The 27,448-nt window shown below is 43.9% G+C and overlaps 1 protein-coding gene across 3 annotated transcripts in view; it reads left to right on the forward strand.

Annotated features, from left to right (window-relative positions):
• Positions 1-26,908, forward strand: part of CCNYL1 (cyclin Y like 1) — a 121,449-nt gene extending 94,541 nt beyond the window's left edge. For all 3 annotated transcript variants that reach the window (XM_082262033.1, XM_082262034.1, XM_082262035.1), the window contains 3 exons: positions 2,429-2,595; positions 24,288-24,450; positions 25,666-26,908. In XM_082262033.1, the coding sequence (XP_082118159.1) occupies positions 2,429-2,595; positions 24,288-24,450; positions 25,666-25,782 (447 nt within the window). In that variant the 3' untranslated portion in view covers positions 25,783-26,908. The remainder of the gene's footprint in view (positions 1-2,428; positions 2,596-24,287; positions 24,451-25,665) is intronic.
• Positions 26,909-27,448: the final 540 nt, after the last annotated feature.

The raw sequence follows: 27,448 nt of genomic DNA on the forward strand, positions 1-27,448 counted from the left end.
ACAGACGCACTGGTGGCCACGTTGTGTCAGTATCTGCTTTTCGCCTTCCCACCTCTCAAGCTTCTGCCAAGACTTCTACACAGGATCAAGGCAGAAGGAATTAGTCATCTTGGTGACTCCTGACTGGCCTTGCTGGGCTTGGCTAGCCGCTCTGGTGCGGCAGCTTCCTCTCAGGGAGGATATGCTGTCCCAAGGACCGATCTTCCATCCTGCTTTAGTCGCTTGCTTTGACGGTCTGGCTGTTGAACGCCAGGTGCTGAAGGATAGGGGTTTATCTGAGTCTGTGATTCCTACACTGTTGAAAGCTAGGAAATCTACTGCTAGGAAGATCTTCTATCGTACATTGAAGACGTACATTGCATGGTGTGAGTCTCTTGGGGTTCGTTCTCGCCCCTTCTTGGTGGCTCGGATCTTGACCTTCCTTCTACGGGGGGAGGGTGGGTGTTGGAACAGACATTGGCCTTGAGTACCATCAAGGGCCAGGTGTCGGCTTTGGTGGTCTTCTTCCAACGACCTTTGGCCACACACTCCCTGATCCGTACCTTCTTTTTCATGGTGTCCGACATTTGGTTCCTCCAGTGTGGGCTTCATTGCCGCCTTAGGATCTTAATTTGGTGCTTTCAGCCTCCTTTTGAAATGATTCCCCTGCTCACGCTGTCCCAGAAGGTGGCCTTTTTAGTGGCTATATCACCTCTGCACGCAGGGTGTTGGAACTGGCGGCATTATCCTGTTTTTCACCTTACCTGGTGATTCACAGGGATAAGGTGGTTCTTCGCCCCTGTCCGCTGTTCCGTCCAAAGGTTGTCTCTAATTTTTCATTTGAATGGAGAAATTGTGTTGCCTTCCCGGTGTCCCAGGCCTAAACATCTGAAGGAAATTGCCTTGCATGCCTTGGATGTGGTCCAGGCAATTGGGGTGTACATGGCAGCTAGAGAGTCTTTCAGGAAGTTGGACTCTTTGTGCTCACGGATGGACTTCGAAAAGGGTTGTTAACTTCCTCTGCTACCATTTCTGCTACCATTTCCAGATGGATCAAACAGATGGTGGTTCAGGGCCTATTCCATCAGGGGTTGGTTTCCTCCTTTCCCTGTCGAGGCACATTCTACTAGGGTGCTTAGTGCCTCCTGGGCTTTCCGTCATCAGGCGTCAGTGACGCAGGTTTGCAAGGTGGCCTCCTGGTCGTCTGTGCACACTTTCACAAGGTTTTATAAAGTGGATGCGTTGGCATCTGCGGATGCTTCTTTTTGCCGCAAGGTTTTGCAGGCTGCTGTTTGAGAGGACCTGATCCTCTTTGAGGTGAGGGTGTGTTTTTTTTTGTTTTTTTTTTTTTTGTTTTTTTAGGGTGGGCTCCAGTTTGGTTGAGCTCCTGTGGCCTGGTTGGCTAATATTTGGCCTTGGAAATTTTTTTGTTTTACCCACCCTTCATGTGTAACACTGTTTTGGGATGTCCTAATGGTTATGAATATCAGGAGCTGTGTCCGTCAATGAACGAAAGAGAATGTGTTTGTTTTTTTTTTACTTGCCGTAAAATCCATTTCTCTGATGTTCCTTGACAGACACAACACCCACTCCTCTGGAGTTATTATTCTCCTGACACTGCTTGTTACAAAATTGAGTGGCTATAACAGAGAGAGGAAGTATACCCTCAGGGACTGCCCATGGGTGTAGCCAGAATTATTTTTTGCCTAGTGTCCTACTCCTGTAGGGGGCAGTATAACTTAATGGTTATGAATATCATGAGCTGTCTAACAGTCAATGAACACCAGAGAAATAGATTTTTTTTTTTGGGTCTTATCTAATTTTCTGAGATACTGATTTTTGGGTTTTCACAAGCTGGAAGCCATAATCCTCAAAATTTAAAAGAAAGGAATGCTTGAAATGCATCACTCTGTATGTAACGCTTCTATATAAAATCTTGAGTTTGACTTTTTGAATTGCTTTACTGAAATTAACTTTTTTTGATGCTCTAATTTCATCCGATGCAAGTGTAACACATACATATATACACACACACACTTTTTTTTTTTTTTTTTGCGTGTCTCGATTTACTGTCATCGTCATTTTCATTTAATTAAAAATCTATAGTTTGAAACCGAGACAGCAGAAATCCCCAAAAAAAATTCTAGACTTCCCAGCCCTGGAATGGATTCACTTGAAAAAATTAAAATTGGTTCACCAGCGTTTTTAAAATGTGAAGCAGCATGTTTGCATGCTACTATACTTCCTGAGGTGTTCTCTCTATTTGGCCACTAGAGGTCTCTATTGCATTAGAGTTAGATTCGTTTTTCAAGTTTTCACTACATGTAATTTACATTTAGTCTAATGCAAAACCCTGTACTTGGTTTTAGCTGTTAAAATTTGTTTCCTGAAACCACTTTCTATGTAGATGTTAGATAAAAAAAAATCACGTTCAGTTTTTTCTCTTTAGGTTTACCTGGAAAGACTTTTGACGTATGCTGAAATTGATATATGCCCCAGTAACTGGAAGAGAATTGTACTGGGAGCGATCTTGCTTTCTTCTAAAGTTTGGGATGATCAGGCCGTGTGGAATGTGGACTACTGCCAGATACTAAAGGATATTACTGTAGAAGACATGTGAGTTGGCTATACATTTAATGTTGGTCTGCTGACTGCTAAAATAAGTTTTTGATTTAACTTGCTGTGTAAATTTCAGTAACTGATTGTAGAGTGTTTTTTTTATAATATGTTCATATGTTTGCATTTAATGCAGACAGTTTGGACTTTCTAGTCCAGTATGCTTTACAAACTAAATGTCAGGCATGCTCCCAGTGATGTTAAGCTAAAAGATTTTTCCTGACGCTTTATTTATTAACCCTCAAAGCAGAACTCCAGGCATTTTTTTTCTTGCTGCATGAGTTAACTGCTCGTATTGGTCTAGGGGTTTGGAGAGCTAAGATATACTCCCCTAATCCTCCCAGCACAAGACCTGTCGCTTGAACTACTGTACAGTCAGCTAATGGGTCTTAAAGGAGTGATTTGCATGGCTCAACCCACTATCCTAAATTGATTTGTGATGTAACAAAGCGTATAGATACCCTTAATCTGAAATACAAACAGGGACAATTGATCTGCCATCAAGGATTGTACAGGTCACGTAACCAATACAATATAATAGCACTGTCATGATACAGTGTACTGTTGTATTGCTAGAATATTATGTTGTGTGGCAAAACATTTTTAGACCATATCCAAATGTTTTGTGTATTTTATGCTAATATCCTCTTTGTGGGTTTTTTAAAAATATGTTGTGATTATTTTTTAATGTGGCAATAAAATATAATACTTTGTCGGTTACACTTTGATGCCCCATATGAAGTCCCGGTCCATTTTTTCCATAATGGTTTATCAATGTAGGGATGGTGGTATTGTATTCAAGGTGAACAGAGGCATACAATATAATCCCCTTATTTTTTGGCCTTCTTTTTTTTTTTTAAGAACAAAACCTATACATACTTTCTGTTTTAGGGCTTGTACATTGGTGTTCCTTTCTAGCACTTTTTATATGCAAGTCACAGAATTTTAATGAACTTCAATCGAGCCCAATACATGACATTTCAGAGCAAGAGTTTGATCTGATTTGAGCTACAAATCTTCTTTGAATGTAGCATGTCTTATTAAGGTGCGTTTGAACTATAGGTGAAGCAGGTCATAGGAAGCTTCCCCCCCCCCCCACGCAGCTGTGTTTTGATTAGAAACCACTCCATGTGACCAGAAGTGCCTCAAACCAGTTCATTGGAAGGATTTTTGGTTCCCTTTTGGACCACCTCACTATAACCTGTTTGGTTATGCTTTTTTGTTGTTTCCCAAGCCATCATCTGTTGAAGCCATAGGAGTTGATTTTCTTAAACCGGAGAGTGAAAAATCAGATCTGCAAAGAAACCATTTACCTTCCAGATTTTTTGTCAAAGCTTAAAGGGTTTGTAAAGGCAGAATGTTTCTTTTTCTTAATGCATTCTATGCATTAAGATAAAAAAAACACCTGTGTACAGCATCCCCTCTAATGCTTACCTCAGCCCATCTTTGATCCAGCGATGTTGCAGGAGTGTTCCAGCTGCCCAGGATTCCCCTCCTCATTGGCTTAGACAGCAGCATGGTACGATTGACTCCCGCTCTGTCATTTAAAGTCAGTCAGCCAATCAGGGGAAAAGGTGGGGGGGGGGCTGGGTCGCTCCGTGTCTGAATGGACACAGGGAGCTGTGACTTCACTTGGGTACCCCCATAGCAATTGGCTTGCTGTGGGGGCACTCAACAGGAGGGAGGGGCCAGGAGCACAGAAGAGGGACCAAAGAAGACGAGCATCTGGGCCACTCTGTGCAAAACCAACGGCACAGAGCAGGCAAGTATGTGTTTTTTTTTTTTTTTTTTTAAACAAGACTTTACAATCACTTTAAACCAGTGGTTCTCAACTCCTGTCCTCAGGACCCACTAACAGGCCAGGTTTGCAAGATAACAGAAATGATATTATTTGCTGCTCAGTGATTGCAGTATTCTATTCTACACAAAGTTGTCACTTTAATGAGATATTCCTCAGGCTTGCAATCAGTATAAGTGGAATTGCATCCCAAAACACAGTCTGCTACTTCTCCCAAGTGTGAGGATACCACGTGTAAGACTTTATGGGAGCCTATCAGCAGCGTATGTGGGCTAAAATCAATGACCACCTTCAGACTTTCAAAGGGCCTAATTTCCTCCTTTTCACTTCCTAAATACCTATCACAGTTTTGGAGGCTCTAAAATGCCAGGACAGTTCAGACAACCCTCCAAAAGACCACTTTTTGGAAAGTAAACATCCCAAGGTAATTGATAAAAGGCATCAAGGTTAAAAAAATATAGATATATAAATAGTGTGTGGAGAGATGGAGAGATAGAGAGATAGATATATATTGTGTGTGTATTCTCTATCTCCAAAAAAGGTACACTTTTTATTCAGAGTATAGCATCAAGAAAATTAAACTTCTGGGCTATTGATCTGGTCAGGTAAGTAGCAGAGGGGGTTGTTACTCAGTTTCAGCTGCTTTGGTTTTAAGGAAATTAACAGGTACACTAGATGGGCAACAACCTCCAAAACAGGAATGGTTTTACAGATGGAGGCCACTGACCTTTTTTCCCCTACTCATGTTTCTGGCTGTTTTTCACTAGTTTTGCATTTGGCTAGGATCAGTGTCACTACTGGAGCATGAGGCAATACCTGGACCCTATAGAGGTTGCACAGGCAGTCCCAACTTCTCCATCAATACGTGCCATCGCTAGAAGGTTTGCTGTGTCTCCCAGCAAAGTCTCAAGAGCATGGAGGAGATTCGAGGAGACAGGCAGTTACTCTAGGAGAGCTAGACAGAGCTGTAGAAGGTCCTTAACGCATCAGAAGGACCAGTATCTGATCCTTTGTGCAAGGAGACACAGGATGAGCACTGCCAGAGCCCTACAAAAGATCCTCCAGTAGGCCACTGGTGTGAATGACCAAACAATGAGACGGACTTCATGAGGGTGTTCCTAGGGCCAAACATCTAGTGGGCCCTGTGCTCCCTGCCCCGAACAATGGAGCTTGATTAGCATTTGCCACTGAACACTGGAATTGGCAGGTCCGCCATTGGCGTCCTGTGCTTTTCACTGATGAGTGCAGGTTCACCCTGAGCACATGTGACAGACTTGAAATGGTCTGGAGAAGTCATGGAGAACGTTATGCTGGCTGTAACATCGTTCAGTTTTGGTGGTGGGTAAGTAATCTATAATATATATTCACCGGCCACTTTGTTAGGTACACCTGTTTAATTGCTTGGTAACACAAATTGCTAATTAGCCAATCACATGGCAGAAACTCAATGCATTTAGGCATCTAGACGCGGTGAAGACGACTTGCTGAAGTTCAAATCAAGCATCGGAATGGTGAAGAAAGGGGATTTAGGGGACTTTGAACATGGTATAGTTGGTGCCAGACAGGCTGGTCTGAGTATTTCAAAAACTGAACTACTGGGATTTTCACACACAACCATCTTTAGGGTTTGCAGAGAATGGTTGATGTCGGAGAATGGGCAGCCTGGCCCGAGATGATGGAAAGGAAACAGTGACTCCAATAACCACTCGTTACAATCAAGGTATGCAGAATGCCATCTCTGAATGCACAACACCTTGAAGCAGATGAGTTTCAGCAGCAGAAGACCACACCGGGTGTCACACCTGTCAGCTAAGAACAAGAAACTGAGGCTACAATTCACACAGGCTCACCAAAATTGGACAGTAGAAGATTAGAAAAATGTTGCCTGGTCTGAGTTTTGATTTCAGCTGCGAAATTCAGATGGGGTCAGCATTTTGGCGTAAACATGAAAGCATGGATCCATCCTGCCTTGTATCAACGGTTCAGGGTGGTGGTGTTATGGTGTGGGGGATATTTTCTTGGCACACTTTTGGGCCCCTTAGTACCAATTGAGCATCGTTTAAACGCCACGGCCTACCTGATTGTTGCTAATCGTGTCAATCCCTTTTGATGGTTACTTTCAGCAGGATAATGCACCATGTCAAGCTCAAATAATCTTAAACTGGCTTTGTGAACATGACAATGAGTTCACTGTACTCCAATGGCCTCCACAGTCACCAGATCTCAATCCATTAGAGCACCTTTGGGATGTGGTGGAGGAGATTTGCCTCATGGATCTGTAGCCAACAAATCTGCAGCAACTGCGTGAGGCTATCCTTTTAATATGGACCAAACCCTGAGGAATGTTTCCAACACCTTGTAGAATCTATGCCATGAAGAATTTAGGCAGTTCTGAAGGCAAAAGAGGGGTCCAACCTGGTACTAGTAAGATGTACCTAATAATAAAGTGGTCGGTGAGTGTATGTTACAAACACAGTATTACATTATCACTACTTCTAACACTAAAAGTACTGTAAATAAAAGGTTTTGAATTTTTTTTTGATGTATTACACATAATTAACTATTTTGGGCATTGTCTAATGTCTGAAATTTGTAGAACATTCTGCTATTGGCATGCAAGGTAAAGGCATAATGTACTATGCAACATTCTGCTATTGCCTCTTAATCACCATATTCGGTAATGTGCAAAAGTTTAAGGCAGGTGTAAAATGTTGTAATGTAAGAATGCTTTTATAAATCTATATTCTAAAGCGATTGTAAACCGCTGGTTACTTTTTTTTTTGGCCTGCAAGGTAAAGGCATATTGTACTAGTATGCACCGCATACTAGCACATTGTGAAACTTACCTGAAAATAAAGCCCTCCAGGGATGCAATGTAGTCGCTGGAGGCAGCGTCCATATTCTCCTGCTCTTCCTTCCGGGTCCGCAGACTCCGACTGTGTGACAGGCCGGAGCTGCATTGATGTCACTCCCGCGCATGCGCGGGGGAGCTGTCATTTATGGCACAGGTATCTGAAGGAACGGCATGGGTGGCCATTCCTTCAGAGCACATGTGCTGATGACATGATCAGCTGCATGCAATATAAATATCTTCTTAACGGTACATCTTTAGGAGATATTTACAGTACCCATACGTAAGCCTTGATATAGGCTTACCTATAGGTACAAATTATTCTTTAGACTTCCTCTTTAGTTGTTTTTATCAATTTACAAACTGAAAAGTGAGCAAACCGAACAAAGATCTAAATCAAGTCAATATTTGGTGCAACTACTCTGACTTCAACCAGAATGAATTCTTAAAGACATATTGTAGGCTTATGCCCCGTACACACGTACTGATCGTCGGCGAACGATCGGCCGTCTTTTGTCCCCGGGCTGTCGGTGTCTGTTGAAAAGTGCAAAGACAGCACAAGAATTTTGTCTGCTGACTGCAGAAGTGATGTCATGTAATGGTTAACTTTCCCTGTGTTTTTTTTCTTTTCTGAGCATGCCCAGTCTTGCAAATCTGCGGTCTGTCGGCCGAATTCTGTACTGACTGGCGAACAATCGGCCGCTCTGGTGTCGGCATACAAAAATTTTAATGCTTGCATGACAGATTCTTGTCGGCAGAATGTGCGCTGACGGCTGTCGGAGGCATCATACTAACAAGCGTACAATCGGCAGATCGTTCGTCTGCCGACGATCGGTACGTGTACGGGCCTTTAGAATCAGGTGTATAATAACCATTTATACCAAGGAGGTGCTAATGATCATCCGTTTCATGTTTAGGTTGAAACACCGTAATTTCCTAAACAGAACCTGCTGTATAGGAATCTTAAAAACTGTTGATAAACTATTAATACTTCTGTTCCCTGGAAGCTTTCTAAAGCCTAGTATACCCAGCAGGGCTGAAAAAAAACTGACAGCTCAGGAGGGACCGCCGTACTAACTATCCAACGTTAGTACAGCAATCTCTACTGCTGTTATATTGTATTCCGACAGGGGGACATCCCCACACCAGCAGAATTTTTGCTGTCATGCCTGTTCAAAAAAGCTGGTAGAATAGCTGGCTTCTCTCAGACCGACTCCATTAGATATGGGTGGAATGCCGCCCGACATTTTGCCCGTCTGTACTAGGCTTTAATATACACACACCTGCCTAAAACGTTTGCACAGTAGTTATATAATGGCTTGTAACCACCACCGTACATTATGTGCTCCCCTATTAAAGTAGAACTAAAGGCAATTTTTTTTTTGATTTAGGATAGAGTAACAAAGGGGCATAACACCTGTCAGTCTTTGCCATCCGTTTCCCATTGGGGAGATTTTCTATCACTTCCTGTCCCGGTAATTGAGAGGAAATTCCTACAAATTGGGGGGAATCTCTTGGGCACACCCAGATCACCAGAACTAGTGTCCCCAACCCCTATTACTTTTCTGGGGGCAATCCAAAATTTGTAATGGTCTTTTTCTTTCACGTTCAAAGATGTTGGTAAACAAGACAAAGGAGGTGAATCTCCTCCCGAACAGTGGCAAAGACAGCAGTAAAAACTGATAGATTCTAATTCATCTCCATTCTGTCTAAAACAAAGTTTTGCCTTTAGTTGTACTTTATTAACCACTTCATGTCTGCACTATAGCCGAAAGACGGCTATGGCGCGGACCTTAACCACTTTACCACTAAGTACTGTAATAGTACTGCGGCAAAGTGGCTCGTTCCCGTCTGACGACGTAGACCTACGTCGCCAGACTCCTCCCCTGTAGGCGGCGCTCATGCGCCACCGGAGGCGTGCTCCCGCTGTTTTCATTCACAACGGGAGTCGGGCCAGGGGAGGAGCAGCGGCGATCGCCGCTGCTCTGCCCCGATCGTCGGGGATCTAGTGTGGAGATCCGCCCGCCTGTGTAAACACAAGCGGGCGGATCTCCTCAGTGACAGGGAGTGACAGATCGGAGTGTTCAGCATAGCTGGACATCCGATCTGTCCCTGTCTCACACAGTCACCTCCCCCCCCCCCCCCACACGTCAGTAAGCACCAGGCATACATTAACCCCTCCCTCTCCAATAAAGTTAACCCCTTCCCTGCCAGTGTCATTTTTACAGTAACAGTGCATATTTATAGCACTGATTACTGCAGTAATGTCACTGGTACCCCCAAAAGTGTCAAAAATGTCAGTCAAGGGTCCGATCTGTCCGCCGCAATGTCGCAGTCCCGCAAAAAAAATCGCTGATCGCCGCCATTACTCGTTAAAAAAAAAAAACACCAAAAATGACATAAATCTTTCCCTTAGTTAGTAAACGCAATAACTTTTGCGCAAACCAATCAAAATACGCTTATTGCGATTTTTTTTTTTTTTTTTACCCAACATGGGTAGCAGAAAACAAATTGGCCAAAAATTTTTAAAAAAATTGGTTTTTACATCTTTTTTGGGGGGAATTTCAAATAAAAAAATGTGAAAAATAGTTATTTTCTCAAAATAAACGCTCTTTTTTTTTTTTTTTGTTTATAGCGCAAAAAGTAAAAATCGCACAGGTGATCAAATACCACCAAAAGAAAGCTCTGTTTGTGGGAAAAAAAAGGACGTCAATTTCGTTTGGGTACGGCGTCGTACGACCGCGCAATTGTCAGTTGGTCGCACAGCGCCGAATCGCAAAAAGTGGCCCAGACGTAAGACAGCAAAATGCTCTAGTGGTAAAGTGGTTAATTGCCGGGAGGGCGTCCATGTACGTCCTCCCGTGCATGAGCTGCCTGCGCGCTCCCTGCAGAGTGCACGACTCGCTCTGTGATCAGCAAGTCCATGAGACTCGGCTGATCACAGATCTGAGTGAGGGGCGATCCGGCCCCTAACCATGCGATCATCTGTCAGCCAATGAAAGCTGATCATGTGATGTAAACAGCAGCCGAAGATCAGTTTATTTTTTTATTTTTTCGACAGCGTGAGGACGACTAAAAAGCTGATTGCCAGCTGCTGTTAGAGGGATATTGGTCCCAAAGAGAAGATAAGCTGTGCCCCAGTGCCACCTACCAGTGCCCACCAGCGCTACCTACCAGTGCAGGTCAGTGCCACCTGCCAGTGCCCAACAGTGCCACCTATCAATGCCCCATCTGTGCTTAATCAGTGTCACTTACCTGTGCCTAGCATTGCCTATGGGTGCCACTCATGAGTGCCACCTATTAGTGCCCTTCAGTGCCACCCACCAGTGTTGCTTGTCAGTGCCCACCAGTGCCGCCTTGTCAGTGCCCATCAATGTAGAAAAATTACCTGTTTGCGACAGCGTGGAAAGCTGAGAATTGGCCTGGGCAGTAGTGGATTTAAGTGCCCAGTAGGCAAGTGGTTAAAGGATCAGCTTTCCAGTATATTCTTTTCTAGTTTTAGTATCTAGGCAAGGTGAAGAATTGGGGAAATGCCTTGAAGGGCACAGGTTTGATCAGAATATTTGAAAGGAGTGACTTGGGGATCATTTATACTTGCAGATAGGGGGCAGAAAATACATAAGGTGGAGCTGCATATTTTTCATACCCCTAAGCCCAACACAGTGGGCAGAGAAAGTTGCAAACATGTTGCAATGCTTTGCTTTAAAGCCACAGCAAAAAAATATACCTTGTGATGTGCTCAGTGGGCAGTGCCACCAGTTAATGTAACCCATTAAAAATAGGGTATTTACAGTGTTAAAATAGTGAGGTGGCTACACATTGCCTGTTAAAACCTATCTGAAAGTCCATCCACATATTGCTTTTCAGAGGGACGGCTAGGTGTGCCATGCATCTAAACTTGGCCTTAAAGTGGATCTTCAGCCAAGAATGATACTTTCCCACAGATTTCTATAATTACGGGCATCCACTTCTGTATTATTCACCTTTTTACTTTTGACTAGAAACAACCATATAATCAATCTATTCAGGAACCCTCCTCTCTTGGACCGACAATGATTGCTTTAGTAGGGAAATTTGACTGCTTACTAAACTTCCCTGATCTCCCAGCCACCTCTGCTCTGCTGCACTCAGTCCTGCCTCTCATTTCCCTTTTCATGTGAGGCATGCATATCACATGCTTGTGTGCAGCGATCAGTCTCAGTACTCCCAGCCAACCAGCTCCGCTCTGCCTCACTCAGTCCCACCTCTTATCTGCTCTTCCACTCACATGCCTTCTCATTAATAACTGAGCTAGAAGATAATGTGCATGCTTACCAGCAGCTGTTTGCCAGTGCAGGGGGAATGCTGTCCCGTGAAAGGGAGCAATACTGCATTAAAAAGGTACAACACCAGCGATTTTTCAAATTGAGGCATATCAGGAAGTGTATTGATTGCTTAGGGTTGCACTGGCTTTCAAGGAATTGAGGATATACAGCTACATTCATTCTTATAAAAGAGGTCTAACGAGGAAACCATAGTCATTACATTGACTAGTCTATATTCAGGAAAATCACCGCACGAGTCCTGCAGCTTGACAGCTTTTGGTTTCAAGCAGTCTGATTCCCCACCAGTGGCTCTGTCTATCTATCGAATGGATCACACAACCATGCAACGCTGTGATCTTTCAGTTCTATGAATTAGCAATTTATGGATTATGCTTACTCATTCATTAAACACCATTTATAGATATTTGCAGCTGCTTTTTTAGTTTGTACTGGGCAGTGATCTTTTACTATTCTGAATGAACAAGCGGAGCTGATCAGTCATAATTGTGACAGATCACTTTGCTTCAGAGAGGGTCATTGGGCTTTAAAAGGTAGTGGGAATACAGTCAGCATATAGAGAGGTGTGTTTTGGGGAACTAAGCGAACTAGTGCTTATATGTACTTGATTCTTTGGGGAGTTAAAATGTATAGTAGTTCTTTAAGTTTATAAGATAGATGCAGTTTTCCTCAATACATTTTCAATATGATGGTCTCTATTTTTATAATTGTTGTAAAAAAAGTTAACATTGCACTCTGCCTCAGTCTGGCCTGCTTCCTCACCTACTGAAGTCAAGTCGTTTTTTTGTTATTGTATTACTAGCTTGTATAGTTTTTTCATTTCTATATATGTCCATGATATTGTAATGACATGTTATGGAACCAGTCCCACAGGTTGAACACCCCAATTATTTGCCAATAATAAGCACAGAGCGTTCAAGCGTTCTTTTTCTTCAGGCTCGATATGTTTCTACCAATGTTGCATTGATTTCTAAAGCCAGCACCTGCAGTGGTAGCGTGCCATTGTTTGTGTGCTACATCTTCGCTATTTTAACTGGCTGCATCTCGGTGCATACTGTATGGCATGGTCAGTTTACCCATTGGACTGTCTGTTAGGCAGCAGAGAAGTCCTGATTAATGCTGGCCACACATTCTAATCTTATTGTGCAACGTCTATAGGCTTACTAACATCTATGGGTTGTGAAGGCTTAAAGCTGAACTCCAGGTAGCAGGAAAAGATTATCGTTCTAAAATTGCATCCCTCCCTTGTGCCAAAACGCTCTCTCCCTTATGTTTTAAACTGAGTTCTTTGGGGGGTTTTTTTTCCCCTTCTCTCTTAAAACATGCCCCTTGATCCACTCCTTTCTAGGTTGCTTCCCCCCACTCAATTTAAAGTGGTTTAATATAATATATTGCATCTTCTCTTTAGATGTTATGTCTGAATCTGTTTTTCTATTTTTTTTGGCTTTTTTACTTGTTCTGTACTTGTTTAAAAGTGTTCAGTTCACACTTTTTAGATGAGGGTTTTAAATAAATAATAGCTGACCGTTGTAAGTAACACTGTCAGTGGTAAGTGGTTTGTCTCATCCCTGTAACTGCTACATCTGCAAGAGAACTTGTTCTTTTGAAAAACAGACTTGGTTCCTTTAACACGAAGGGTTTAATCATGTCTGCCTGTCAGTATTTCAGGCTGACCTGATCGGATGGTCCATTCACCCCTATGGACCGATGGGAACAGGCGGATGTAAAGTTATTAAGTTGGTGTTTACAATCCTCACGATTAGGAATAGGCATGCAAAGAATCAAATATTCATCCGCTCCAGGAGAAGGTAAACGAGAAAAGCAGTCACTGGCGTTTTTGGCATTTTGCCGATAGAGAAAAAATTAAAGTGGTTTTTTTTTTTTGTGTTTTTTTTTTTTTTTTTCTGACCTAGTGCATCCTGAATTTTCGGTTTCTGCACCAAAATTTCTATTCAGTGCACCTCTAATAACCTATTGATGGAAAAATGTAGCTGCTGTACCTGGATACTATATGAATGTAGAAATCCTCATATTGAGACCTGCCAATCAGAGCGTATAAATAGCATGTAGTTCTAAAATAACACACAAAGCAGTAACCTGTGTCTTATAGACAATCGCTATGGAGACCAACAATAAGATGAATTTGGGAAAAACAGAAGACCAAGGACTGTTGAGCAGTTAGAATCCTATATTAACTACTTGCCAACCGCCCACCGCATATATACTGTGACAGGCTGACTCGGCTGCGCGAATCGCCGTACCTGTACGGCGGTTTGTGGGAGTGCTCCTGGGGGCGAGCGCGCACCTGCCCCCACTAGCCAGCGGGGATGCCGATCCACGGGGCCAGAGGCACAGCAGAACGTTGTTCTCTCTGAAATGTTTAGAGTGCCTGTGATCCTTCTGTATAGAATCACAGGTCTCTGTGTTCATTTCACAAGCTCATCCCCCATACAGTTAGAAAACACTCCCCTAGGCTCAAATTTAACCCTGATCACCCCTGGGTTAACCCCTTCCCTGCCAGTGTCATTGGAGTGCCAGTGCATATTTTTAGCACTAATTACTGTAGTAATGTCACTGGTCTCCCACCCCCCCCCCCCCCAAAAAGTGTGAAATGTAAGGGGTCTGATCTGTCCGCTGCAATGTTGGAGTCCTGCTAAAAATCCCAAATCACTGCCAATACTAGTAAAAAATAAATAAAAATTACATAAATCTTTAATTTGTAGACGCCATAACTTTTGTGCAAACCAATCAAACTTCGCTTTCGGGATTTTTTTTTTTTTTTTTTTTTACCAAAAATATGTAGCAGAATACAAATTGGCCTAAAAGGATGAAAAAAATAGATTTTTATTTATTTTATTTTTTTTGAAGGGGGGGGGATGCTATAAAGCAGAAAGTGAAAATATTATTTATTTTTTGCAGAAAAGTTGCTTTTTTTTTTGTTTTTATAGCGCAAAAAATAATCGCATAGGTGATCAAATACCATCAAAAGAGAGCTCTATTTTGAGGGAAATAGGACATCAATTTATTTTATTTAGGCACAGCTTTGCACGACCATGCAATTGTTAATTTAAAGTAACGCACTGCCAAATCACAAAAAATGGCCTGTCATTAAGGGGACAAATCTTCCTGTCCAGAAGTGGCTAAGTAAAAATGGGACCACATTTCTCTCCCAAAACTCCAGCAACTGGTCTCAGTACCCAGACATTTACAGATTGCTGTTAAAAGAATAGGAGATGCTACAGCATGGTCAACATGGACCTGTCCTAACTTGTTTTTAAATGTCTTGCCTTTAATACAACAGTTTTTTTTGTTTTAAATCAAGACAACATGCTACCATTAGGAAAACTGACATACTGAATTTGATGCCAACCAAAAAGTGAAACAATGGACCTGATCACAAAATATCTACTTCAGATGCAAGACCATTTACTTTTAGAAATGTATAATACTATTAAAATAGAGCTTAACTGTGATAACGAAGTAAGCTTAAGATATTCCCTCAGTCATTTCTAAATATACCATTGACGCATAGACTCCAGGATTGCAGTTGTACTATCCTCCTTTAACTCACTTGCAGACACACTACACTAGAGTAGATGAAAGGAATGGTACTTGCTGTTTATTAGCTCTGATGAACTCTGCAACATTATCACGGGATTGATAACAGGAAAGGGCTCTTTTTTATTATTACTAAAGTACAGACGTATCAACAAAAGAAGTGGGCACATCACCAAGGCAACAAATGGATCGGCACAGAGCTGCAGCTATTATCTTGGTGAAAAAGGGCTCTTCAGGCTATATGAACTCATCGCATAATAAATAAATAAATGGCACTATGGAACAAGGAATTCCCCTGCCCCCTCAGGCATAAAAGAATCAAAACTTGTTAGATATTAGGATCAGTAAACTGCCACGACCACTGACAATCTTGGCTGCATCAATTACACACCTGTTGTCATTTTTTATTTTTTTTTGGTAGTTGCCTTTTATTGGTCTACAGTAGAATGACCGCATGTTTTAATTTGTGTTACTGGACAATAGCCCCACAATTGTGTACATTATGAATAACAAATGATGCTACTGCAACTGCATATTAATGAATTACTAAGCAAATTGCTTAAATTGATAATGCTATCAGTAATGCTGTCAGTAGTAAAACAAGAATGTGAATGATGGCCATGATGCTAGCTAACACTAGGGTCTACAAGATTAACAAATTTATCTTTCTCTGTCGCTCATTGACAGACGCAGTCCTCTTTGATTAATATCAGTAGGGTTATACTGCCCCCTACAGGAGTAGGACACTAAGCAGGAAAAACGTTCTGGCCACGCCTTAGGGGCAGTCCCAGGGGGGTATATCCTCTCACTTCCTGCTACAGGATGTCAGTTTTTTTTCTGCCTAGTCAGAAGTAAGGACCTAAGTTCCTTGCTGGGATCTCTGGTCCTGGCAAGCTTTTTTAGATCTTTTTTAGTTAGCTTTTTTTCTCCAGTTTTTGTTCCTGTGAGAAATTATGCTGGATCTGGGCGACGGGCTGGATGTTGAGATCCAGTGGTCACCCCAGCCGGCCTACGAGCGCGTGCAGGCCCTAGCTCCACGCTGGGTCGGCCGCGACACAGTCCCATTGGACGGGGACTGGCCCCGCAAGTTAAACGTCTCGCCAGGTCGCCCACGACCAGTCTGAATCGGAGTCGCGGCGTTTGTGTTGGCCGCCAGCCCCCCCACCTCGGTGGAGAGGGGTTCTGTCAGGAGTTGGTGCCCGCCTGTTCCGGTATGGTGAGTAGAATGTCCCCCTTTCCCTCTGTCGGGTGGATGCGGGCCCCTCCGTGGGATGGTCGGACCCTCATGATCTGGGTTCCCCTCTATCCTGTAACATACTCCTCCTATCTCCCCCATCTCCCGCCGGCAGGCCGGGCCGAGTACCGCTCGGGCACAGGCCGCCCCTTCCGGGATACCACTCCAGCAGGCTTGGTTTGGGAGCTGACAATCCTCTGGGGCTGTTGTCTCGGGTCCCGTCTCCTCGGATAGTGAGGATGACGCTTCCGCCTCCGCCATAGCGGTCCCGGAGGCAGCAGATACTGAAATTGCTTTTGGTAACCGCAAGCCTTCCAAGATGACAAAGGTGTTTCCTTGCCCAAATGTTTTGATGATATAATTAAAGAGGAGTGGGTCAGTTCAAAACGAACCCCTGGCATGTCCAAACGGATTGCTAAGCGCTATCCATTTGAAGAATCCCTCCTTAACAAATGGACGGTACCACCGTTGGTGGATTCGCCGATTTCCAGACTAAATAAAGCTACTGTTATCCCGTTGGAGGACGCTCCGTCCTTTCGGGATCCGGTCGACCGTGAGGCGGAATCTATATCCCGCTCTATATTCTCCCTGGTAGGGTCGGCCTTTAGGCCAGTGTTTACCAGTGCTCTGGTTTCACAAACATTGACAGAATGGACCAAGTTGTTACGCCATGACCTGGAGGGGAGAAGTCTCCCCCCTGCAGTAGCGGACTTGCTGGAGCAGATGGTACAAGGGCTACAGTTTGTCTGTGATGCCGCCCTGGACACCACTCCATTGTTGGGGCGTGTATCGATCTTGGTGGTGGTCCTCCGGCGCATGTTATGGTTAAAGTGCTGGTCGGCGGATCAAGCTTCCAAAAGAGCTTTGGCTGATCTCCCCTTTCAAGGGGATCGCCTGTTTGGTGCTACCTTGGATGAGATTATCAAGGGTCTCACTGGAGGCAAGAGCACCTTTCTACCACAGGCTACGAAGGGTAAGAGACCTTGTCGCAGACGGGGACCTTCCTTTTCCGCTCAAAAATTTTTTCTCATTCCTCTGATAAATGTATTGGAACTGAGAGCGATCAGACTTGGTCTGGTTCACTGGACCGAGCAGCTCCGGGGCAGCCCGGTTCGGATCCAGTCGGACAATGTCACGGTCGTGGCTTACGTCAATCACTAGGGGGGCACCAAGAGTGTTCTGGCGGCCGTAAAAGTGGCCGGCATCCTTCGTTGGGCGGAACGATTGTTCCAGCCCTCTCCGCGGTTTTCATTCCGGGGGTGGAAAATTGGCAGGCAGATTTTCTCAGCTGTCAGATTCTGGATCAAGGGGAATGGTCCCTTCATCCAGAGGTATTTCACCAATTGTGCCTTCGTTGGGGCACCCCGGATGTAGATCTGTTGGCATCTCGGCTCAACAGGAAGGTGCGGAGGTTTGTAGCCCGCTCCCGCAATACTCAGGCGGATGCCGCAGATGCGCTGGTCGCTCCATGGGGGCAGTACCAGCTACTGTATACCTTCCCTCCTCAAGTTGCTGGCGAAACTTCTTCCCAGGATAGAGGTGGAGGGAATTCCAGTCATCCTTGTGGCTCCGGACTGGCCTCATCGGGCCTGGTACGCCGACTTGGTCAGGCTGGTCGCGGACGCTCCTTGGCGACTTCCTCTCAGGGAGGATCTGCTGTCTCAGGGACCGATCTTCCATCCTGCTTTACGATCGCTGGCTTTAACGGCTTGGCTGTTGAGACCCAGGTGCTGAAGGACAGGGGTTTGTCGGCTTCAGTTATTCCTACTCTGATTAAAGCGAGGAAAGCGACTTCTAGAAAGGTCCATCATCGCACATGGAAGTCTTACATTGCGTGGTGTGAATCCCTTGGGTTTCCTCCACGTTCTTACTCAGTCCTTGGTGCGGAATTTCATCCAGGGGGTGCGGCACCTGGCTCCGTCGGTGTGTGCGCCCTTGCCGCCCTGGGATCTTAAATTTGGTGTTGTCGGTTCTTCAGAAACCTCCCTTTGAAAATATTAGGGAGATTCCCTTGCTTACCTTATCTCAGAAGGTGGCCTTTTTGGTGGCTATCACTTCTGCACGCAGGGTGTGAGAACTGGCCGCATTGTCCTGTCGTTCCCCATATCTGGTGGTTCATAGGGATAAGGTGGTTCTTCGTCCAAAATCCAATTTTCCCTAACTCGCCAGCTAAATTATGTGGAATATCTATTGCCATCCTTATCCATAGGTTTCTGAAATGTTTTCATGTACCTTTTTGTAAATTTTAAGCTGGTGCTTTCTGTGGCACGCCATGAGTTTTTCCTTGAGGACATAATGTGTACGCAGATCCTGCTTGAATGAATGTTGTCGGGCTGGCCTGGAATGGGACCTTTTGAGCACTGGGCTCTACATTTTTGTGCTTTCCAGATCCGGGTGTGCTGGGTTAGCTGTGGATTACTTTCCAAGTCCAGAGCTGTGATATAATCCCAGGTGTTAGCTTGTGCTTGACTTTTGCGAGTAAGGTTGGTCAAGCTAAAGCCCCGGGAACTGCTTTGCTATTTTCATCACTTGGTACCTTTCAGATTCCCTGCTACTGCCAGTTTTACCAAGAAAAGGGTTACCGCTGAGGGACTGAGCATTAATATCACCCCCCCCCCCCCCCCGGGTGTAGTGTCGCGTACATACTCTGCTTGGATAGTGACCATTCGACCATCATCAGTACTAACGGCCTGGAAATTGCCTTGCCTCCAACTTTGAGCCTAGTTTCAGTTTTGCCATGCAGATGTCGGTACAGATGCACAGTGGGCAACATCCTGCTGCAGCGGGGATTCCAGCTCCCAAGGGTACAGGGAGTATCAACTGTTCTTCTGACTCTTCTATATCTTCTGAAGGAATGGACAACTGCTTTGTGGAACCCTCTAATTTATCAGGGTCCTCTACTGAATCTGACTACAAAGGCTCTTAGCACACTGTGACAACATCCCTGCAGTGTGTGTTCCTTACCTTTCCAAGGCCTTAGATCAAGCTAAGTCATTAAGTTTCTTGCTCACCATTTCAGAATTACAATGGGTTGTTCTGAATTATGCATTTAGAGGATCAGCTTGTATGAAAAAAAATTAACCCTAATTTCCTACTTATTTTCTAATCGGCTTACGCTAATGTGTTTCAGTCACTTAAAAAGTCTATATAAAACAGTGTAGTGCAGAACGGTTATATATGTATTTGGAGAGTCTGCCTGCTGTCTCCAGCCTTGGGTCTTTTCAGAGTTCTTGCAGCTGCAAAGACCTTTTTACTACACCACCTGTTCAAGATATCTATCTGGAGTGGAAGCATCCTAAAGGGTCTTGGACCCCACCTGAGAGTAGGCTGAAACTGTTCCCCATGAGAGGGAGTTTGTTAAACAATAGTCTATACCTACTGTGGATTCACCAGTGATATACCCAAACAGGAAGTGTGCTAGACATGTATACCTTTAAAGATTCTACAGGCAGGCATTTGGAATCCCTTCTTAAAGCGGAACTTTACCCATAACTTAATAAAGAATAGTGTTCTTTAGCAGGGAACACACATTCCACATTATGCTACAACAATTGTGTGCTGTAAATTGCCTCCACCATTGCTCCTGTTTGTTCTTGCTGGAGGCTGTCATGTTGCTGAAGCCCAGTGCCCCAGCAGTAAATCAGAGTGGAACTAAACCCATTGATTTAACTATTCAAAACTGTGTCCTTAAAGTGTTCCTAAACATAGAACCGGCATTCACTATATCTTGGTTTTCCCTAGTACACAGAACATGGAAATGCAATTATAAATGTAGCACTACTCCCATGGGAGCTGCTGGTTACAGGTTCCCCTGTGTTACCATTAGCAACAACAGAACAGTCTGACATTATTCCAAGTGTTTTACCTCAGACAAACAGTCCAGTATCCTTGGTTTTTAGGTTTTATTTGGAACTTGGATAGAAGGGAATGAGTGGGATACTCCAACGTAAAGAACTATGCACAGTAGGCTGGTACAACTTGAAAAGAGCTGAATAATGCTGAGTAACGCTGAATAGAGCTAGTGACTGCTAGGCCGCTGCTTCCGTCTGTCACAAGCTGTGACACAGGACTGAATGAACTTTCTGAGGTAAACTGTACTGTACTGCAGAACAACTTCATGGCCCTTCCTGGCACCCCCTTTGTTCCTAATCTTCAGGGTCAACTACACAGCACCCCCTTTTACTAATACACTCCGTGTGAGCTAGCTCCTTGATCCCCTGACTTCTCTGGAGTGGTCCCCTCTCCTAGGCAGACCCTTAGGCAGATGATCTGGTACTCACAATACTGTTTTTCCAAGATGGTCCTGCCTGCAGCTCCACTTGTCAGCACTCTGGATCCTCTGCAGCTCAGCTCCACACTCCTTGTTCAATAGGCCGACTGCCTGAACCACCTTCCTCACATCAACAGGAGAGTCCATTCGTCTGCCTCCTCCTGGGACTCTGTTTCCCGCAAAAGACGCCCTGTCAAATGCTCCCTCCAGATTTATAGCCAATCCCAGGATGCATTGCAGCAATGCCCACCCACTGAGACAGCCACAAACCCTAGTGTGCTACTTGTTAGGTTTCCTCCACTGTCCAACCAGCTCCCTTATTGGATACAGTGGGGAGACGAGACTCCCTTAGACCCAATAAATCACACCTGGAAACATGACAGGCTAAACTAACGGATCTGGCTCTCCTGATAAGCAGAACAGAGCTACCAAATGTGTTTTCCTAGCACCTACCTAGGAGGGTGCTACATAAATATAAAGTAAAATTTGTAAACATGGACTGCTAAATACCTTTTCTCAACTGCAGTATATAGCAGTAATGTGACTTGTATCCCTGTCTGCTTAAGCTTGTAGGGGAGTTCTCCCCTGATCCTCTGTACAGACAGTGCTGATTGGCCATGTGCTAATCACTTGCACTCTCCCAAGGAAAAAAAAAAACTCTCTAGCAATACACACTAAACTGAGCATGTTCACCCTGACTCCTAATGCTCTGGAGGACAGAACGAAAAAAAAGAGAACCTAACCGAAATCACCACAGGAATATTGTGTAATATTACACACCATTAACCGCCCAAACAGCCACCCACTGAATTTAATGGTGGGTATACATGACAATATTCCACGTATACCTAAAAGGTATTTTAACTAGTGCTGAAATCAGCCTACCACCTACCAGCTGCTGCCAGCAAAGGTATCCATATATGCTGTGCGCAAACACTGTTTGTGTCAGAATATATAAAATCAATGTGGCAGCAGAGGGGTACCTGCAAGAGAAGCAGGTTAACAAAAGAATGAAAAACAAAAGTACAGTAAAATTACAGTAGGTAGAGTAGAAGAAGATAAAAAAAAATGACTGACACGACAACTGTTTTTTGGATTTTTTTTTTTTTTTTGGAACACTTTTTTTCTGTGAACTGCGATTTTCCAGCTTGGGTCTCTCAAAATGTCGATAGCCAGCGAACATCTTTCGAGACCCTGTGTTTGTGTGCCCTACACTGTCGTGCTGTACCCTACACTAATACTTTACTAGTGTATGGTAGCGCTCAAAACATTCCCCGATGCAGAGACCAGGTTGGTCAGGACATCTGGGACAATAATAGCGGGTGTCACGCCTAAATCCGCGCCTGCTACAGACACGAGATCTTCTTTAGAGGTGTTTTTGGGTAGGGGTATTGCGGGAGGACATGTGGAAAATGTCTCTCATGCAGCCGGCTCACTGCATCTGGAATGGGAAGTTTGGCAGGCATACCTCCTGGGTACAGGTAGGCACTGATGATTTCTTCCTGGAATTCTCGGAAGGATCCAGTTCGTCCTGACGCCCTGTATAGGACAAAGGCATTCAGCATAACCAATTGGAATAAATAAACAGACACTTTTTTGTACCAGCGTCTGGCTTTACGGCAAATAAATACGGCTACAAAAGCTGGTCGTTAAGGTCCACCCCTCCCATATTAAGGTTGTAGTCGTGGACACAGAGGGGTTTCTCCATAACGCCAGTTGCTGTAGGAATTTGGATCGCCGTGTCTGCGTGAAGGGAGGACAGAACAAAAACATCCCTTGTATCCCTCCATTTCACTGCAAGCAATTTGTCCGCTTTCAAGCAGGCTCTCTCCCCCGACTAAGATGGGAATTTACAAGCCGTTGGGGGAAGCCCCGGTGATTAGGTCGCACGGGGCCACATGCGCCAATTTGTAATTCAAGAAGATGACTAAATAGTGGCACGCTTGTGTAGAAGTTGTCCACGTACAAATGGTACCCCTTTCCGGATAAGGGTGACACCAAGTCCCAAACTATCTTGCCGCTGCTCCCTATGTAGTCTGGGCAGTTGGGGGGCTCCACAGTGCTATCTTTTCCCTCATAGACCTGTAAACTAACTGTATAGCCTGTGGCCCTGTCAGAGCTTGTACAGCTTGACCCCGTGCTGGGGAGGTACTGTTTCATAGCAAGGCGGCCAGTAAACTTAATCAGGGACTCGTCAACGCAGACAACTTGTTCGGGCGTAAACAGGGCTGCAAACCGCTGATTGAAGTGGTCTATGAAGGGCCGAATTTTGTGGAGCCGATCATATTCAGGGTCTCCCCGAGGACGACAGATTTCATTGTTGCTGAAATGCATAAATCGCAGAATTTGCTTGTATCTCGCCCTGGACATGGAGGCAGAGTACATGCGCATATGGTGAAGTGGGCTAGTGGACCAATATAGCTGCAATTCACTCTGGTTATGCCTATGTTGAGGGAAAGGCCCAGAAAGATTTTAAAATCGGGAACCGTTATAGGTTTCCAGCCGAATGGTCTGGCAAGGGGCGAATTCGAAGTCGCTAGCGCTAACTCAAGTGACAATCTCACTAATACAAAATACAAAAAAACAGTATATTACGTTTGTATTAGTGTGCAATGTGACGGGGGAAGGGGTTAACTGGGGGGGGATCAGGGGGTTAAATCTTTATGGGGGGGGGGGTGGCAGGTGTTTTAAGTGAAAATGGGAGGGCCACAAGCGCTACACCTGATCACAAATCACACTTATACGGGTATTTAGGAAAAGGCTATATACTGTATACAGTGTGTGTTGTGACGGGGGGTGTGGGGGGATCAGGGGGTTTAATCTTTAAGGGGGGGTGGCGGGTATTTTTAGTGAAAAAGGAAGGGCCGCAAGGGCTACACCTGATCACAAATCACACTTATACGGGTATATAGGAAAATGCTATATACTGTATACAGTGTGTGTTGTGACAGGGGGTGTAGGGGTGATCAGGGGGGGGTGTAGGGGGGATCAGGGGGTTAAATCTTTATTGGGGGGTTGGCGGGGACCCTAAACCTACTTGGGACAGAAACTAAGTCGCTAGCGCTAACTCAAGTCACAATCGCACTAATAACTGGGGTGGGGGGGGCGATCGGGGGTTAAGTGTTCCTATCTAAGTGTACGTGGGTGTGCTTGGTGCAGTACTCAGTTAGATGTGCTCTCTCCTCTCAATGGATCCAAAAAGGATCATGGGAGGGGAGAGCGGGTCTTTTCTGAGCCTGTCTTTACATTACACAGGCTCAGAATAGAATCTGATTGGGCAGGACCGATCAACAGGTCCAGGCCAAAAATCATTGGCCTGGACCTGATGACTGATCGGTTCTGAACCAAATCAGGTCTTCAGTGGCGGCGGGGGCGTGCAGAAGCGTACCCCAGAGCGGCGGGAGCTAGCGACGTAGTACTACGTCACTTTGCCTGCACGGGGCTGACCGCCGCAGTAAATAGTCGTGCGACGGTCGGCAAGTGGTTAAGCTTTGCAAGTGTCCACTTACAGACGGTACATTATAACCTATGGTATATGAATACTCTTCCTGTGTCTTGTACTGTACTCCAAGATAAAGAATTTACAAGTTAACGTTCCTTTTTTGTTCCAACTTGCATTTTTTTGGTAATTAACATTGTGTCTTTATTTCTAATATCAGGAATGAAATGGAGAGGCACTTCCTTGAGCTGCTGCAGTTCAACATTAATGTCCCTGCCAGCGTATATGCCAAATACTACTTTGACTTGCGATCTCTAGCAGATGATAACAACCTTAGTTTTCTTCTGGAACCGCTAAGCAAGGAAAGGGCACAGAAACTAGAGGTAAAAATCTGTTGTGTTTTTTTGGGTGTAAATTGATATTCAGTGCCTAAAATGTCTAACTATAGGCAAAAACTTTCTTCCTTTTTTTTAATTTTTTTTTTTTTTTTTTGGATAGAGTAGGGGAGGGTTATAACCTCGGTCAGGTATTTTTGCCATATGTGTCCCTTTGGGGAGATTTACTTTCAATTCTCTCCTGAAGCCAAAACAGGAAGTGAGAGTAAATCTCTGCAAATTAGGGAAATTCATTGGGCCTGCCCGGTGTAACGTTAGAAAAACCATACCTGCGTCACTTCCTGTCATAAACGTAATGGAACAGCTGAGCAGCGTAGCAGTGCGCATGCTCACAGCTCCGGATACGTCATTGAACAGCTGAGGAGCTTAGCATTGCGCATGCTCGGAGGGTAGGGAATTTTCCCAGTAGTGTGTTGTAACGTTACACCACCTCAGCTGTTGCGGCGGTTACATTAAAACAGCTCGGCTGCAACATGAGTCATCTCCGCTCCTACTCCTGTCACTTCCCTGATCTCGGCTACTAAATGTAAAAGCGGCGGCGGGTGTATGAAATCGAAATCACTGAGATCTCCGCTCCGTGATTTATATTTTCATAGACCCGCCGCCGCTTTTACATTTAGTAGCCAAGATCAAGGAAGTGACAGGGGTAGGAGCGGAGATGATTCATGTTGCAGCCGAGCTGTTTTAGTGTAACCTTTAATGTAACCGGATGCGGTGTAACATTACAACACACTACCGTGAAAATTCCCTACCCTCCGAGCATGCGCACTAGTAAGCTCCTCAGCTGTTCAATGATGTAGAATCACCGGAAGTGACAAGGGTAGGGAATTTTTACGGGTATGGTTTTTTTTCACGGAACACTGGGTCACTAAGACTAGTGTCCCCATTGTAAGATTTATTACCTTTCTGGGGACAATTTAAAACTTGGGATTTTTTTACTTTGTGATGATATTAAACGGGCCAAATAGAGGGGGTGAATCTCCCTAATGGGGAACACAGACAGCAGTAAAAACATGACAGGGTTCTAATCCATCTCCACTGTATCCAGAACTAAAAAAAAGGTTTTGCCTTTGGTTGTACTTTATTGGGAATGTGTGTTTTTATTTTAATTCCATTGCTTTTTGATCACTGCCCATACTGTTTTCCTAGAAACATATTTAATAAACTGTGTAACCTAAGGTTTTGTGTTTTTGTTTTACATAGGCTATCTCCAGGCTATGTGAAGATAAGTATAAAGACTTATCTAAAGCTGCGATGAGGAGGTCTATCAGTGCTGACAACCTGGTGGGAATTCGGCGTTCTAATGCCATCATTTCCTGATGCAAGTTCAACAGGAATAATGCACAGCTACAACACTATTGGTGTGCAACATGAACTTCAGGCACTACCAAGCTTCCCACACTCTCTTCTGTACACTATATTGAGCCAGCAGTGTCTTCCAGCACAAGGGTTGTGGGGGGCAAGAGAAATTGAATCCAGGGACGCTGCAAGTCTTTTTTAAAAACTAAGGAGCGCATACACCATTGGAACAGAGAAGAGGGTCTTGTAAAGAGCAGCACAGCAGCTTTACACGGAATAACAAGTGGTGTATCAAAAGTGTAAACCTTTTCTCAGACATCCCTCAACCACCTACATTTGTATGCTTACTGTGTAGGCCTATAGCTGTGACCGATATTTTTAACACTATATAGATTGACGTTTAGGCACTAAAACACTAATTGTGTATCTTTTTTTTTTTTTTGTCCTATTGCCCTTTTTATTTTCTATTCATTTGGCTTCAGTTTTACATGATGTTTTAATATATATCTTTCTTAACCACGCAAAGCCATAGTTGAGCAAATAAAATGAGGCTCAGTCGTAGAAGGAAAAAAAATCGCCTTTTTTTTTTTTTTTTTTTTTTTTTTTTTTAATGCTGGGAAATTTCAGGATGTATCTGTAATAAACCTGGTTATTTCTCTGTACAATGTTTCAACTTTCAGCAATCTACCAGCGCAATCAACAGAATGGTTTGGTTAGTATGGTGGCTGTCCAAAGAAGGTGTTTTTTTTTTTTTTTTTGTAAACTGGCTTTTACTACTGTAACTAATGGTGCTCCCCCATAAATTATGCATTATAAGACACTGCAAAACAAAATAAACTTTGGACTTTTTAAAATTTTACACCACTTGCTCATCTCTCAGTGGTGTAAAGATGTATTCTGTGCACTCCCTGCTGCTAATTGATGGTCCTTTTTAGTGCCGTCTTCTCTTGAACTGAATTTGACTTACCGTGAACATTTAATCATATCTGTGGAAGATACAAAGAGCTCTGTTCTACCCTAACTAATCAATACAGCATGTCTCTGTTCTATATAAACATTGGATATCTTACTGTGATCATTTCAGACACTGAGACATGACACTGTACTTTAGTTTCAAGATCCGTAGTATGTATCGTGGTTGGTCCATGCCAAATTCAGGCAGAGCTACAGATATGTCCGTTTTATAATACGGTCCTTCCATACTACCATAAGGACAAAATCTGATAAATTGCCTAATTCCTGATGAAAAAGACAAGAAATAAATTAGTCTGAGCTGATCATATTCGACTGTTAAACTACTTGTACAGGGGAGGGTATTTTGTGTAATACAACAAAACTCTTTTGCTTGGCTTTTCTCCAAGCAATCACAATTATAAAGTCTTTTTTTTATGTACTGATGAATTGCAGTGAAAGGATCAATTCAGCAACACCTGTAGTTGCTATTAAAAGTTGTTATAGGTTTTTTTTTTTTTTTTTTTTTTTTTTGCGAACTATATATTTGCTTGATTTACTCTGATTTATAGTGTTAAAAATGTGACTAACAGTCTCCTGAGCAACACTCCATTAAAGCTGAACTCCAGGCAGAACTTTTTCGTGTGTGCATGTTGGTCCTTTCGTACCTTTTGCAAAAAGGGTCTCTGTACCATGCACAGATATGGTGGGTGTGAGAAACCCATATTTTCTTTTC

Source organism: Pelophylax lessonae (assembly GCF_965119305.1).
Source record: "Pelophylax lessonae genome assembly, chromosome: 6".
In the NCBI taxonomy this organism is placed as follows: Eukaryota; Metazoa; Chordata; class Amphibia; order Anura; family Ranidae; genus Pelophylax; species Pelophylax lessonae.